Source organism: Podarcis erhardii (genome assembly GCF_964252035.2).
Source record: "Podarcis erhardii genome assembly, chromosome: 17".
In the NCBI taxonomy this organism is placed as follows: domain Eukaryota; kingdom Metazoa; phylum Chordata; class Lepidosauria; order Squamata; family Lacertidae; genus Podarcis; species Podarcis erhardii.
Window position 1 is genome coordinate 20,732,625 of NC_138515.1, and position 16,095 is coordinate 20,748,719.

Sequence of the window (16,095 nt, forward strand, 5' to 3'; positions counted from 1 at the left end):
GCCTCAGCTTTACGATCTGTCCTTCCAGTGAGCACTCAGGGCTGATTTCCTTCAGAATGGATAGGTTTGATCTTCTTGCAGTCCATGGGACTCTCAAGAGTCTCCTCCAGCACCATAATTCAAAAGCATCAATTCTTCGGCGATCAGCCTTCTTTATGGTCCAGCTCTCACTTCCATACATCACTACTGGGAAAACCATAGGTTTAACAATACGGACCTTTGTCGGCAAGGTGATGTCTCTGACATCATTATTGAAAGCAATAATTTATAATTATTTATTGAAAGCAATAAAACACAGAAACCAGAGTCAGGAAGGAATAACCAGAGATGGAAGAGCTGACCATGCCAGATCACTATATCTTTGAAGTACAATAATCTTCCGCGATAATTATCCCATACAGATGTGCACACGCTCATAGATTATTGGTGGCACATAGTTTGGGAATAGCTGGATCCAAGAAAGCTTAACTAATGCTGCACAAATACAAATATGCTAAGCATTTCAGGCACTTCAAACGGTCAGGGTAATTTTGATGGTTGCTCTCTCCACCCCTTATATCTTCTGCAAGATACGTTTTAAAAGATTCCATCCTCCAAATGTCACTCTTGTCCTCCACCACAGCTGAATCCAATATATAATTATATCTTTGTTGGAGTCCCATTCATGAAGAATTTGGTCTTAACAGTGCAGTCCTGTGCACCCCATTAAGTTCAATGAGACTCACTCCCTGGTAAGTCTAACCTAACCTAATCTAATCTATACAGGTATTATCTTTGATGGTTCATATAACACTTTTTAAAATGTGCAATGTGCTTTACGTAATTGTCTCATTCATCCTTAGAGCTGCTGTCTGCAATAACTTAAAATTGTTCTTCCTTTTGCAGATGTGGAATTGAGGTTAAAAGCCAGTGCCGGGACAGAACAGGAATTTGAATTGCAATCTTCTACAGCCTAAAAAGTCTAATAACTTTTACCAATGGATTCTTTTTATTCACACTCACATATAGCTTCATACACAAATAAGTCTTTATGGATCCATTCAAGTGGAACGTGTTAAGATTAATTTCAAAATTTTAGATATGAATAGTGTCTATTTGCTTCGCTGATCATCTGTTATAAATTACACACATTTTTCTGCTCTGCATTAGAAGAGGGGGTATATAAAGCCTCATTTGGGTCATGTTAGCTAACCAGGAATTAAGATCGCCGGAAGAAATATCAACAACCTCAGATATGCAGATGACACAACCTTGATGGCAGAAAGTGAGGAGGAATTAAAGAACCTTTTAATGAGGGTAAAAGAGGAGAGCGCAAAATATGGTCTGAAGCTCAACATCAAAAAAAAACGAAGATCATGGCCACTGGTCGCATCACCTCCTGGCAAATAGAAGGGGAAGAAATGGAGGCAGTGAGAGAGTTTACTTACTTGGGCTCCATGATCACTGCAGATGGTGACAGCAGTCACGAAATTAAAAGACACCTGCTTCTTGGGAGAAAGGCAATGACAAACCTAGACAGCATCTTAAAAAGCAGAGACATCAACTTACCGACAAAGGTCCATATAGTTAAAGCCATGGTTTGCCCAGTAGTTATGTATGGAAGTGAGAGCTGGACCATAAAGAAGGCTGATCACCGAAGAATTGATGCTTTTGAATTATGGTGCTGGAGGAGACTCTTGAGAGTCCCATGGACTGCAGGAAGATCAAACCTATCCATTCTGAAGGAAATCAGCCCTGAGTGCTCACTGGAAGGACAGATCGTGAAGCTGAGGCTCCAATACTTTGGCTACCTCATGAGAAGAGAAGATTCCTTGGAAAAGACCCCGATGATGGGAAAGATGGAGGGCTCAAGGAGAAGGGGACGACAGAGGGTGAGATGGTTGGACAGTGTTCTCAAAGCTACCAGCATGAGTTTGACCAAACTGCGGGAGGCAGTGAAAGACAGGAGTGCCTGGCGTGCTCTGGTCCATGGGGTCACGAAGAGTCGGACACAACTAAACGACTAAACAACAACAAAAGCTAACCAGTGGACTCAGTATTGGGGTTGAATTCTTACATAGCCAGGAAACACTGCAGGTGACAAATAGGGATGGACAGTTCAGTCTAATTCTGGTTCATACCAATTTTTACTTGTGTTTAGTCATAATTCCATTTTGTCACATTTCAATTTTAAGCCATGATTATTATGATTTTATTTTTTATCTAAATCTGTACAAAGATTTAAATTGCATTCTATCACAAAATACATTTTAAAATATGTATTTCATTTCAATGAATGTATTTCTGAACATATATTATCCTGATATGAGTTTTTAAGGCATTTTGATACACACACACTCTTTTTAGCCACGAAATATATATCAAAATCCAGAGAAGTGCAAAATCGGGATGATTACAGTCGGTACCATGTACAGCAGGTGCAAATTAGATCGGTTTGCTTAAAAATGCAGATGAGACAAATTCTCTTCCATCTCCACTAAGTAGCCCAGCTAAGCTAGGGCTATTGCAAGGATAAATAGGACAACACAGTGTGGTGTAGTGGTTAGAACATTAAACCTGGGAGGTTAAAATCTCCACTCAGCCGTGAAGGTTAACGGGTAGTGCTTGTCCCAAGTGGCTGCTAAGGAGCATCCCGTTGCCTGTCCATGGCCACTCCATGGCTGCTGCTGCCGGCCTCCTCCCTTATTTTCAGTTTATGAAGCAATTCTATATCCTCCTACCACACTGACGAAGAATTCTATGAACAGTAGTCTATATCCAGAATCACTGTTCAGTGTTGGACATATTTGCTGAATACATACAGCTTCACAGCTTGTCTGTCATCGTACAAAGTCTGGTACGTCACTTCATTTAAAGAGTTTCAGAGACTTTGAGACTAAAGATTTCATTTTGGACTTGTTATGGTTTGAAGGAATTCTATAAAAGATTGTCTATTGCATATGTACATGGTCATCGTGTTGCCTAGACATTGCAGATGGCCTCCTGGAGAGTGGGTGAGGAGAAGGAGAGACTGCCACCACCGAGGCCCAGCCCCTTGTGATGTGCCAGTTCTGATGGGTAGGCAGAAGGCAGGGCTGCCCTGGGTGGAAAGCAAGGGGGAGCAGAATGGAGTGGAGTGCAAGGAGTCTTGATTTAAAGCCCCCAACAATATTTACTGTATTTTCCTGTGTATAAGACTAGGGTTTTCTCCTAAAAATAATGTCCAAAATTTGGGGGCGTCTTCTACACGGGGGCCATCTCCCACCATTTTCTTAAACTGGAGTCCCCCCAAATAGGGGGTGGGGCATCTTATAGATGGAAAAATACAATGATGATGATAATTTGTACCCCACCCATCTCACTGGGTTTCCCCAGCCACTCTGGGTGGCTGCCAACAGAATATTAAAAACACAATAAAATATCAAACATTAAAAACTTCCCTAAACAGGGCTGTCTTCAGATGTCTTCTAACAGTCAAATAGTTGTTTATTTCCTTGACATCTGATGGGTGGGCGTTCCACAGAGCGGGCACCACCACCGAGAAGGCCCCACTGCTTGGGGGGTGTTTGTGTGGAAATGTGGGGTCTAGGAGGTTCGGGGAAGGAGTGAGGCATGTCCCTATTTTCATCTGAGGAATGCTGGAGGATATGCTCCTTTGAGCCAGCCTATGACCTTACAGCATGGCCAGGAGAGCAGCAGCAGTGCATCAGAGGGGATGGCAAAATGGTGCTAGGTCCTTATGAGAGAGCTGCTTTGCTCACTTCTATCCCTGGGATGCTGGCAGCCCAGCCTCTCAGCGACAGAGCCTGCTGTTTTTATTATGCACATCCGCAATGGAAACACACGGCAATAGAAATACATCATGCTGAATAAATTCATTCCAGAGGAATAAGTACTGATTTAGGGCCATCAATTGCTGGGAGAACATTTTGATTCCCTGATTAGGGCGGAGGATAATAATGGCTTTAAAATTTGCACAAAGGGGGGACAGTGGCTGCTGAAGCCATTAAGATATAGTTCCAGAATAGCAGTCATTTTTCACCGTCACTCTTCATAGACAGAGCTTCATCTTTCGTTTTCGTTTTATTATTTCCCCAAATCGAGTATTAATGAACACACTCCTTCTTGTCGGCCAAAGACAATTAATGGTGGTTGGAAGACTACTGATTCCTGGCAACTGACTTTCTTGTTTAGCTGCCAATGAGCTGTCAGCTTAGGTGAGGGAGAATGCAAAATAGGTATTCTGGTTTTGAATGTTCTACATTCCTCAGTCTTTCAGATGAATAATCTTAAAATGGGTCAAGTTGAGGCCTTTATCCAATCCAGTAAAATATTAGGTGCATGAACAACCTGTAATGGAAAATGATATAAAATTTGTTTCGGTCTATGTACATTTAAAGCCTTGCAATACCACTTTAAGCCATCATGGCTTCCCACAAATATTATGGGAGCTGTAGTTTCCTAAAGGTGCTGAAAGTTGTTAGGAGACCCCTGCCCCCCCCCCCGAAGCTAAAATACCCTGAGTGGTTTACCAGTCATTCCCTCTTCCCAGGGAATTCTGGGAACTGTAACTCTGTGAGGTTAATAGGTCAACCTACCAGCAGGCGGTGCTGAGAATATATGTCTTGCCCCAGGCCCTGGCAACCCACGCTATGCTACTGCTGAGAGGGACTCTAAAAGGTTTTCACGCAGGAGTTTTCCAGCCTAAAGATGCCAGGGATTGAACATGGAACCTTTTACATGCAAAAGAGATGTTCTACTACTGAGCCATGGTCCTTCTTCAGCTTGATTCTGGAAAAGATGGGGCAATACTTCTGCTCTCATTCAGTTTCTTGCTTCTGTAAATGAGCTGCCTAAGAGCAGGAAGCATTGCCACTCGCTTTCACTCTAGCAAGAGCACAAGTGAAGAAAAACATTTTAATGAAAAGCTGTGGTTTGGGTTGCATGTTTACATCTACTTAGCGGTTTTTAGGAGGGGAAACAATAAGAGTTCAATTGTAACCCTGGAGGGCCAGATTAGAGCATTGTTTTGCTAGCTGCCTGGCTTCTTCTCAATTTTCAAAAGATTTGTGTGTGTGCATGTGGTTTTGAGCAAGAAATGATTAGAGTACATTTCCCCCCAACGAAAGCATCAAAGTCCCTTTAATTAACGTAGATACACAAACTTCATAAATTTAGCAGTACAGAAAGCAGAATTCTGGCTAATCTTCCTGGAAGGTGGCACATAAGCCTTGATAAGAAATTAACAGACTTTCAAATGTAATAAGAGAATAAGGCAGACTGGCTGCAATGCTACAGCTGTTGGTTGCTGTCATTGGGGGAGACACTGTTTGGCATGCTTTAAAAGATCAAGCAGTAGATGAAAAATCTCATAGAAGTGAACACTTCTCTCTAGGCACTCATGTGATTGGTTGCCACCCACACAAAGTCCTTTTAATTAAAAAAACCAACAACCCAGTATTTTAGTAATACATTAAATGAGCTACATGCATACACTCAAACTGTCCCTATTTACCAGGGACAGGAGACAGGTGAATGGTACCTACTTCTCTTCCTTGGTTTCCCTTTCAGATTAGTGTCTAGGACAAGGATGGAGACCCTGTGGCTCTCTCCAGATTTTGCTGGACTTCAACTCCCATCATCCCCAGGCAGAAGACCAATGACTAAGAATGATGGGAATTGTTGTCCATCAACATCTGGAAGGTCATGGCTTCCCCATCCCTGCTGTCCACACAGGTGGGCAGCACAAGTACGAAGGCCTAATTTTATGCAGGCCTTGACCTAATTCCTACCCTCCAACATTTCTCTGATGAGAATAGGAACGTCCTATTCAACAACAACCACCTTATTATTTATACTTCACCCATCTGACTTGGTTAACCCAGCCACCCTGGGCAGCTTCTGACATATATAAAAACATAATAAAACATTACAGATTTAAAAGCTTCCCTGTACAGGGAAGCTGCCTTCAGATGTCTTCTAAAAGTTGTATAGTTACTTATCTCCTTGGCACTGGCACTGTGCCATACCACCAAGTCCTATTGCTGCTGGTAAGGGATTAGGTTTGCACCCTGAGACCTTCAGGAACAAGGTTATGCATCAATGAAATAATATTTATAGAAGGGTTGCCATCCTGGATGCGAAAATTGGGAAAATTGGGCAGTTTTAAACACACAAGAAAAGCACCCCTTTCTTCCATCTACTTCACACTCAGTAGCTTTAGTTTTGCAAATGTTGAAATAAACATTAACCAGAGGCCTGCAGCCCAAGCACTGCCCGGTTAGTTCCAATCAATTTATAAAATCCAGTCTCCTTCCCACCCCCAGCTGCTTCTTTGCCCTCAGGATTGCCAGGAAACAACAGAAGCCACTACTGAAAAGAATGACCTTTCGTTGGGATATATTTATAAGATAGTAACCTAGCTTAGATAGGCTAGTTTTAACCTTTGAATTTAAGGAATCCAGGATGCTTTGATGCAGAATGGATTCTCCTGCTGGTTTCTCCTCTTCTCCCCCTTGAAACAACCACCACACAACCAGCCTTGCAAAAGGTGAAAATAACAATTTACTCACTCCGAATACTTGTTGAAGAGTAACAGGTGCAGCAGCAGCTTTGTTCAGGCAGACTTAAAATAGTAATTCAGTTACAAAGACATACTTTAGTCTCGCTTAAGCTGGTATCTGAGCATGTAGCTCAGACTCAGATGTCCTCACATTGTTTACTTGGTGAATAGATGAAGAGGTAGAGAAGACAGAGAGGATGGGCCCAGGCAGGTAGGACAATACCTGACACTGCTGTCAGGGCCCAGTGGGAGTGTCTCTCACAGGTTTCTGTCTAGCAAACTTACAGGTAATTTCTGTGAGCTTCAAGTCCCATCATGTGCCTATCTAGCAAACATGAATACTTGGTTTGACTGCACTGACTGCATTCCACATCTTTCAGCACAACTGTCAGAGACCAGACAAGGATTACAGCTCTGAAGAGGAATGGTGGGAACCTCCCCTTCTTCCTGGTCCTGGCCAGGATGCTGAAGCTACTCAGGAACAGTGGAGCAGCATAGATTTAGAGAACTGGTTTGCAGAGGGACATAGTTCTGAAAACAATAGCTGGGCAGAGCTGAGTGGGAAACAGCTAGAAGCAGCAGAACAGGAACAGAGAGAGATAACTGACTCTCCTTCACTTGAGAGTGTCCAGCCTCTCTCTCCCAAGGCAAGGAGAGCTGATAAGGTTGCTACGCAGAAGACTCAGTGGTTGCGAGATCAGGTTGCAAGAAGGGGAAGTGATGATGACTCTGGGAAGGAGGTGGAAAACTTAATTGGGAGCACCTTCGCTCCAAGAATGGCTGCTGTGTTCTTTTGCTGTGATCATTAAACACTCTTAAAATGGTAAGGGACTCTAATTGCTTTGTTCTGCTGATGCACAGCCAAAGTGGGGGCGGAAGCCATTTCTCCAAAGCCTGACAACTCTTAAAGGCGCAGCAGTCATATATCTAGGAATACTAAACTCCCAGGCCTGCAGCCCTGAGCCCTCCAAACCACCCTTGTCAGACCCCTTTCATTCTTTTCTCATCTTTCCTTTCTACAGTGCCCTTTCTAGCATAATTCCCTTTCCTTCACTTAATCTTTCTTTTATGTACCTACTCAGCACTCCACTGCAGACCTTCTTCTCTTAAGTTTCTCTACCTGATGGGACCTCTTTCCAGACCTTGGTCTGTGTGAGGTTTAATGACCGACAGAATTTTTTTCTTTCCCTCGTTAAAGTTGGACTGCCAACATTCAGACAGCTTTACTTCCAGAGCAGGGGAAGAGTTTGCAACTGTACAATCAGTATCAAAGGCAATCAGTATCAAAGGATTCACCGTCACACATGCAATGCTAGAAAAATTGCCCACCGTCCAAAGTTTTCAGATGCATTCATTTATTTGGTATTAGTCAGAGAGAGAGAGAGAGAGAGAAGATCTGGCATCTATATTCCAAGAAGGGTTTTTAGTCTCATATTTCCCATAGTTTTACAAAGGCCATCTCAAGCTTTGAGAGCAGTGCACAATAACTTCAGGTAAGATGGAAAGGGACTAGTTTTGTTGCCTATGAGAAAGCAGCAGAATCAAGAATTTGGAAGTCTTGGAATGGCTGTTCCTTCATAAGTATTCCATTGCTAAGAGCAGCCAGCATCTCCAACCAAACCACCACCATACAACACCAAGCCATATATCCCATAACAAAATGCAGCCTCCCTTCCAGTTTCTGAAGACAGCCTTCCTTAAACAGCTTCTCCGGCTGGCTTACGTCACCCTTGCAGTCCAAATAAGCCTCTTTGCAACAGCTTTCGGGGGCAAAGACATGCCCAGCTTGGAGACGAGTTGGCAGCACTGCCGTCCAGTCAGTGTAGTTGTCGATTCCGCAGCACTTCAGCTGCTTATGGATTGCATCAACAGCCCTGTTGCTACGGTGATGTGAAGCAGTTCTGTTGTATTGGTGAAAGAAGTGGTCCATGCTGTTTTTCAGTTGATGGCCTGCTTTGACACAGTAGACGTGGGTCATGACGGTTGAAGACGCCTCTAGGCAGAGAAGGACCAACAGAAAGTACATCAAAGTCCCCTGGTGAAGGCGAGAGTTCTTAACTGAGGCGCATATAGCCAAAGCACCGGTGGGGACCAGCAGAAGAGCAGCCATGATGGCCAGCCAGCCTGGCACAAGGAAGAATCTGTTCTGAAAGAAGACTCCGTAGCTTCTGTAGGTGAGGATTACAAACGCACCACCAAGGACTAAAGCCACAGCAGCTCCCCAGAGAAGGAAGCCAAGGAGCGTCAGCACAACTTTAGCTAAGGCTCTGCTCCAGGACTCTGTTATGCACATTAAGGAAGGGTTAAAGCTGGGATTAAGCTGTACCCGCTTCATTTTTGGAAGGAATCTTCGCTATAGCCACTCAAAATCTCAGTCTCACATTCTGTGGAGGTCTCTCCATATTTCTGTGCAGGTGATATGGAGGGCCTATTCCAAATCCCTGGTTAATTAGCAAGCAGCAAGCCCTAGTGCTGATAGCTCTGCATGGCCCTCATTCTGGAAAAATATACGGTCCAGTGCAAATTTAAATAGGCATCAGGAGTTTTCTCATGTCAGGCCAGATTATTTGGCTTCCGCAAGAACCAGGGTCATCTCACCTCCCTGCAGATAAATCAGAATGAATGCTCTTTACGTAGCCAACACTAAGTAATCTCCCTGCAATCAAAGCAGGATAAAATGCATAATAAACAGGTCATCTGGAAGTGTGCTTTTGGAGGTTGATTGTGTGTTGTGTGAACAAATCCTTTTCATTTGTCTCAGCAAGCTGTTGCCTTGACAGGAGAACCTTTCATCTTGTACCACGAAGAAGCTATTGTTGTCAGCTGAAACATGCTGGGCGTGCTATTGTTTTACAAGGACAGTTATTTGATTTGATTTGATTTTTTTAAAAGAACATTTTTCCAATGCTATTTTGAGGCTTTGCCTCTTCTTTTGTTTCCTTTTCTTTGGTCTTAAAATCCGCCGCCTGCCAATTTTAAGGGATAACCTTAATCTTTGCTCTCCATTCCCCACCCTACTGTGACTGTGTTCCTAAACCCACTTACTTGGAAGCAAGAGTTCTTGAATTCAATGAGACCTCCTTTCAAATAGATGCACGTAGGATTGTGCTCTTGGTGGGCAGAAGGTTGGAAGTAGCTACTGTAGGATGGAATCCACTGAGAGCAGTCAAGTACAACATTCCTTGTTTTCCTAGAGTGGACATGCAAGGGAATGTTTGGTCCAGCCAGTCAAAACTTCCTGTTCCTCCTGGCCTGGAGCACCCTTCCTTGCATGTGACTAGTGGGTGGGTGTGACCTTTCCAGACCTGGTAAAAGGCCAAGGCATGCTACCACTCTCTCTCTTTTCCATCTTCCTTTCAGCCTGTGAACTTCCCAGACTGCTAACTTCAGTCACTAGGTCAACCCACATATGGGGTAAACCTGTTTGTATATGCTTGTAGCTTTAAGCCTTAAGCCTGCCTTAAGGGATCACACTGTGCTCTGCCTGATCATGAGTAAACTTTCTTTTTATTGCTTTATGAATAAGACTGTGGTGTCTTTATTCTTTTAGGAGGGATTCAAGGGGTCTTACCAGGAAAATATCAGAACACATTTCAATCTGGACAAACCAGATTGAATTGCGTATTGTCTTAAGAAACTCACACGAGTTTGCAACTAGTTTTCTGCTGTATAAAGAGAAATGCACTCTGCTAAGTAAAGGAACTTGATAGCACGTTAGGAAGGATATTAATAAACAATATATCCTCTCCTGCCACCCTGAACATTGCCACAGCTACCTTCTACCAGGCTAGGCTATTTGGTTATCTAGCGTCTACTCTGACTGACAGTGGTTCTCTGGGTTCTTCTGGAAAGGAGGCTCTTTCAGTCATGATACAAAGGTTCTTGAGAGCAGAAGCAGTAAGGACTACAAGGACTACGCAATCATTCAAGCCTGCTAACTGCTAACAGCAAACTGCTAAGTCACTGTGACTCGCAACTCATCTTGAGCGATGACTCATTCTCCCTATAAAAGTAGTCAATGTCTCTCTGTGTGTCTCAGCCAGTGTGTGTGTTGTGTTGTGTTGTTGCAGACAAGAGTGGCTCCAGGACTCTAGTAAATCAGTAACCAAGACTGTGCCTCTGTGAAGAGTCAGATAGCTGCTATGAGCACTCTGTGTATGCTCTTTAACTATGCTGTTTATGAACAACTTTATTTTCTTCAGTCTCATTCTGTTTATGAAGACTCTGCTTTGATTGATTTACCACTGCATGACACATTCCCCATATCTGCTCCCTGCTCCTTTCAAACTGGAGTTGCCAGGTTCATTGGAGCTGGAGCCTTCCACATACAAAGCCACAGTTGGTCCCTCCTCCTGCCCTAACCTCAATGCTGATTTCTAGCAGATGTGCAAGTAATTGCAGAATGAGGGCCAGACCTGTGAAGCAACTTTTTGGTGGAATCCTCACATTTGCAGCTTTGGCTAGCTGCAGTGTTTGTGATCCACCAAGGTGAAATTAGAGCAACGGGTGTTCGATAAACCTCCCGTTTTAATCCTGACTGGTAAGATTGCCAACTGATCAGGAAAAGGAATCTTCTTAGCCAGTTCTTTTGCTTGTAACAGGAGTTTGTTGTGCAGAAATCAGCAGGCAAAGCTTTTCAAAGCACAGGGCTAAACTTTCTCATCTACAGATATCTGTTCATCAAGCAGCAGTTAAAAGCGGAATGACAATAAATGGCTGAAAAGTTGGCAGCTCTGCAGCCTGCGAGGACAGACACAGTAGGCTGTCAAACACCTGGCTGATAGATAATGCATTTCTTTCTCTTTTTCTGACGCCCAATAGTTTTGACAATAGCAAGTAAAATCACTAGATTTTTTAAATATATCTCATCTTTCTGTAGTGGCTGGCCTTGTGCTGTGCTGCTTCAATGTTTTTCCTCTGTAAGAGATTTAGCATTAATTGACAGATTTTAGGAGCCTTCCTGGATCAGGCCAAAGGCTCATCTAGTTGAGCATCCTGTTCTCACGAGGGCTAGCTAAATGCCTGTAGGAACCCCATTAGCAGAACCTGAGTGCAAAAGTCCTTTTCTTCACCTGCAGTTCCAGAAACAGGTAATCAAAGGATGCTGTTTCCAACAATGGAGGTACAATATAGCTATCATGACCAGCCCTCAGCCCTCCAAGCTCTCCTGTTTACTGTTTTACATTAAAGCCACTGTTTGGCAGTGACTACAGCCGAGCCACATTTTCTGAACTGACCAGGAATGGGAGCTTGGGTTCGTAGTGGGATGCTTGATTGTGATGTCGTCCCACGGTTCAGCGGCTGCGGAAAAGGCAGATTCCACACTAGGAATAATTGGGAAATGAATTGAAAATAAAACTGCTGATGTCATAAAGCCATTGTACAAATCTGTGATGCGACTGAATCTGGAATTCTTTGTATGGTTCTGGTCTGGAGGTGTTGGAATAGATTCAGGAAAAGGCAATGGAAATGATAAAGAGGATGGAGCGACTTTCCCACGAGGAAAGGTTACAGCTTTTAGGACTTTTGAGTTTAGAGAAATAGTGAATAAGATGTGTTAAGACAGAAGTATACACATTTATGCCTGGCATGGGGAATGCAGATAGAGGAAAGTCCCCCCCCCCCAATAACATTAGAACTTGTGGACATTCAATGAAGCTGAATGTTGGAAGATTCAGTGCAGATAAAAGAAAATACTTCTTTATGCAGCACATCATTAAACTATGGAACTCCCTCCCATAGAAGGCAGTGATAATAATAGTAATATTTTTTTTATTTATACTCCACCCTCCCCGGCCAGAGCTGGGCTCAGGGCAGCTAACACCAGTAAAATTACAATTAAAAAAAAAAAACAATTTAAAATACAGTTTAAAATATAATTTAAAATGCAGCCTCATTTTAATAGTAGCCCATAGATCAAAACCATAAGGGGAGGGAAACATAAGGGTCAGACTGGGTCCAAACCAAAGGCCAGGCAGAACAGCTCTGTCTTGCAGGTCCTGCAGAAAGATGTCAAGTCCTGCAGGGCCCTAGTCTCTTGTGACAGAGCGTTCCACCAAGATGGGGCCAGTACTGAAAAGGCCCTGGCCCTAGTTGAGACCAATCTAACCACCTTGCGACCTGGGACCTCCAAGGTGTTGTCATTTGTGGACCTCAAGGTCCTCCGTGGGGCATACCAAAAGAGGCGGTCCCATAGGTACATGGGTCCTAGGCCGCAAGTTGAATTACTTTAAACCAACAAACCAACTTGAATTACTTTAAAAGAGGACCAGACAAATTCATGATGGCTATGTTCTGTCTCCACTGCCAGAGGCACTATGCCTCTAAATACCAGTTGTTGTGACTCTCAGGTGGGCAAAGTGCTGTTGAGCTCATGCCCTGCTTGTGTGCTTCCCAGAGATATCTGGTTGGCCACTGTGAAAAGAGGATGCTTGATTAGAGGGGCCATTGACCTCATCTTGCAGGCTCTTTTTACATTCCATAGTTAAGCCTCTGGGCAAGGGCCAAGGTTCACACATTACACTAAGCTGTAGTTTAATACACTGCGGTTTAGCATAATATGTGAACCAGGCCATCTTGCAGGCTAGGATGAAAGTCTTGATCCAGTTGAGTAGATCAGCAAGTCCATTCCATCTCAAGTCTGTGCTGATTTTTTTTAAGGAAAATTCCCAATGCTCCTTCCTTCAGCTTTCTCCCATTGATGCTATGACCCAGTGACAGCAGAATTATGCCGAAAATACCTCCAAGTCTATTGGCAAGTGTACTGTATGTTTTATATATATATTATTATTGTTGACTCCACATGAAAAGGCTCCATTGCTGCTGCTTTCTTTTCTATTTTCCCTCTTCCCTCTCTGCTCATAAAACTTAATGAGATATTAACATTTGAATTACAATGCTCTTTATTGTTAGCTCATTCTGCAAGCTTTGAAAGGCATTTGAAGCCTGAAAGGAGCAACGCAGCACCTCGAGGCTGTTCCACTGTGGGCACTTGCCGTTGTCTCTCCCTGAATAGGCACGAGAGAATTTCAGCCATTATAGAGGCCTAAAGGCTGCAGTCTGTCTCAATATTTCCCAGTGTGTGATTTCTCATTCTGTTCAGTCTGACTCTTTGGACCTTGTAAAAGCAGGTGTTGGGGAAATGCGTATCGGTCTCCCACTGTTTACCATCCCAATACCCTTTTGAGTTTTCATTATTTCCATGTGTGCTTTTCACAGAAGGGGGTGAGAAGAAAGAACTTCTGGAGAACCTTCAGGCCTCCAAGTGTTGCTGACAGGCCATTGGCCACACTTGCTGGGGCTGATTCTGCAAGCAACAGCTGGAGAGCCAAAATGTTCCTCATATCTGCTTAGCATTAGGTGTGAACCGGGCCAAGGAAAAACCCAGTTATAGGTCTGTACAATTCGATCCAGGAAATGGATTTCATTGGGAATGTTGGGCTCAGTCTGGGTACCAGAAAGTAGGAGCGATTGGAGAAGAAGAAGAAGAAGAAGAAGAAGAAGAAGAAGAAGAAGAAGAAGAAGAAGAGGAGGAGGAGGAGTTGTAGTAGTAGTAGTAGTAGTAGTTTGGATTTGATCTCCCGCTTTATCACTACCCTAAGGAGTCTCAAAGCGGCTAACATTCTCCTTTCCCTTCCTCCCCCACAACAAACACTCTGTGAGGTGAGTGGGGCTGAGAGACTTCAAAGAAGTGTGACTGGCCCAAGGTCACCCAGCAGCTGCATGTGGAGGAGCGGAGACCGGTTCCCTAGATTACGAATCTACCGCTCTTAACCACTACACTACACTGGCTCCTACGACACAGTACTTGTTTATTGCAGTTATGTTCCACTTGGGAATCTGTTGCCAATGCTAAGAAAGTGTATCTTCGGTTACCCCAACACCTTTCTGCTCAGGGTACGTTATGCAGCTATGTAGTAAATATTTGTATGGCATTAAAGCCTAGAGGCCTCAGCTGACATCGCCTCTCGTTTCAGTTAGCTATGGGTGCATACATCCACAGGGTGAGACAGTTCCTGCCCCAGTGCATTCCAAAGGACACAGAGGTTGGGGAAAGTGAAGCATCGACACTGAGGGTCCTAAAATTTGCCACTCTGAATTAGGCTGTTTGTTGTGAAAGAGGTATTTTAAGGACAAAATCTTGGGGGAAATGTATGGTAAATAATTTAAAGCAGTCTCTGCCAAGATGACCCTCAGGGTCCCTTCCAACCTTACAATTCTATGATTCAAATAGAGAGTGATGCAATGAAGATATAATTATATACAGTACCTTGAAATTATACACATATCTGAGAGACATCCTTACAGATATGAGTGAATACTGCCCCCTCCATCACACACCATCACTTTAAAATGTTTTTTAGTTCTCTTAACATCCCTAAGAAGTTTCTCCTTTGAAGTGTGCCTCAGAATTCCACTTTACAAATACATAAAGCTCCCTTGAGCTTTACCTCAGGATTCTTCGTATTTCATCCAAGAAAGGTCATGAAACCACTGAATTCACATCCAAATTTCACATTCAGTGAAGCTGTGTTGAATCAGGGCTGAACCAAGACATTTTTCTGCCTAAGATGGAGGAGGAAGCTGTTCTTCCTGCCCTTTAGTAAAGCTGCGAAGTATCCATTATTGGGGCATCTAAGGCAGAAAGTCCAACAAGCACCTCTCCCAGGAACTGAAAATACAATAATACTAAATTCAGTTATTAACTTTTTGCTGCCTGAGGTAACTGCCTCTCACTGCCTAATGGTTGGGACACTCCCCCTATTGTAAGAAATGTAACTTTTCCTTAGCCAAACTCTTTTCACTTCCTTCAGGTAATTTTGCCTCAGACAATTGCTTTAGGTGACATTTGGTGTCAATTCTAATTCTGGCCGTGTATCTACCACACACTCAAAGCACACGCATCACCAAAGAACGATGGGAACTATAGTTTACCATTCACAGAGCTGCAATTCCCAGCACCCTTAGCAAACTACAGGATTTGTAGTGTGAGGGGGGTTTTTTTTGGGGGGGTGCTTTAAATGGTGTACAAAGCCTGCATATTCAGCCCTTACAACCAGTTAAGGTTTCTTTCCTCCCATACTCATTTTTTTGTGCAAAATTAGAATCTCAAAGGTCCATGGATCAACTTTCTCAGTTGAAGCTCTAAAGCCATGCAACATTCTTCCCTGGCTGCATTTCAGAAGCATTTTAAGATGCCACCATTCCTTTTGGATGTGTTCTCAGTGCTGTGGGAGAGGGGAAGGTTGCTTTTCTTGTCAATAAATTTTGGAAGGATGCATATTGTTTATGTCATAAGATTTTTATGGTTCCGTCTTAATGTATTAGGTATTTGTTTGGGGGTGTCTTTTTTTGCACCATCTTGAGCTAATAGATAAGGGGGTATAAAAATCAAGGGGGAAAATTAAATTAGAATAGCCTCAACAGTTTCTTTTCCTGTGACAGATCCGTCTAACATGATGAATGTTGTCCTGTTTTCTCTGGGGTTGTTTCTGCATATGAAATGATGGGGGCTGAAATTCAAATGCAAATGTAATCGCTAATACAGCTTAGAT

General features: G+C 43.3%; 1 protein-coding gene and 1 long non-coding RNA gene across 2 annotated transcripts; one reads left to right on the plus strand and one right to left on the minus strand.

The window, feature by feature from the left end:
- Positions 1–7,876: 7,876 nt before the first annotated feature.
- On the minus strand, positions 7,877–11,915 carry LOC309332393 (tetraspanin-3-like). Its single transcript, XM_081845570.1, has 2 exons — positions 11,779–11,915; positions 7,877–9,143 (listed from the first exon to the last, which is right to left on the minus strand). Exon 2 carries the CDS (start codon positions 8,874–8,876, stop codon positions 8,064–8,066), a length of 813 nt encoding a protein of 270 aa, XP_081701696.1. The 5' UTR covers positions 8,877–9,143; positions 11,779–11,915; the 3' UTR covers positions 7,877–8,063.
- A 75-nt stretch (positions 11,916–11,990) lies between these two features.
- LOC309332587 lies at positions 11,991–15,821 on the plus strand. The gene is made up of 3 exons (XR_014152210.1): positions 11,991–12,084; positions 13,760–13,934; positions 15,646–15,821. It is a non-coding gene; the product is annotated as an uncharacterized lncRNA (long non-coding RNA).
- Positions 15,822–16,095: the final 274 nt, after the last annotated feature.

Bases quoted from the DNA above. Each gene is read 5' to 3' on its own strand.
- LOC309332393 (XM_081845570.1), bottom strand. From the start codon at position 8,876: ATGAAGCGGGTACAGCTTAATCCCAGCTTTAACCCTTCCTTAATGTGC.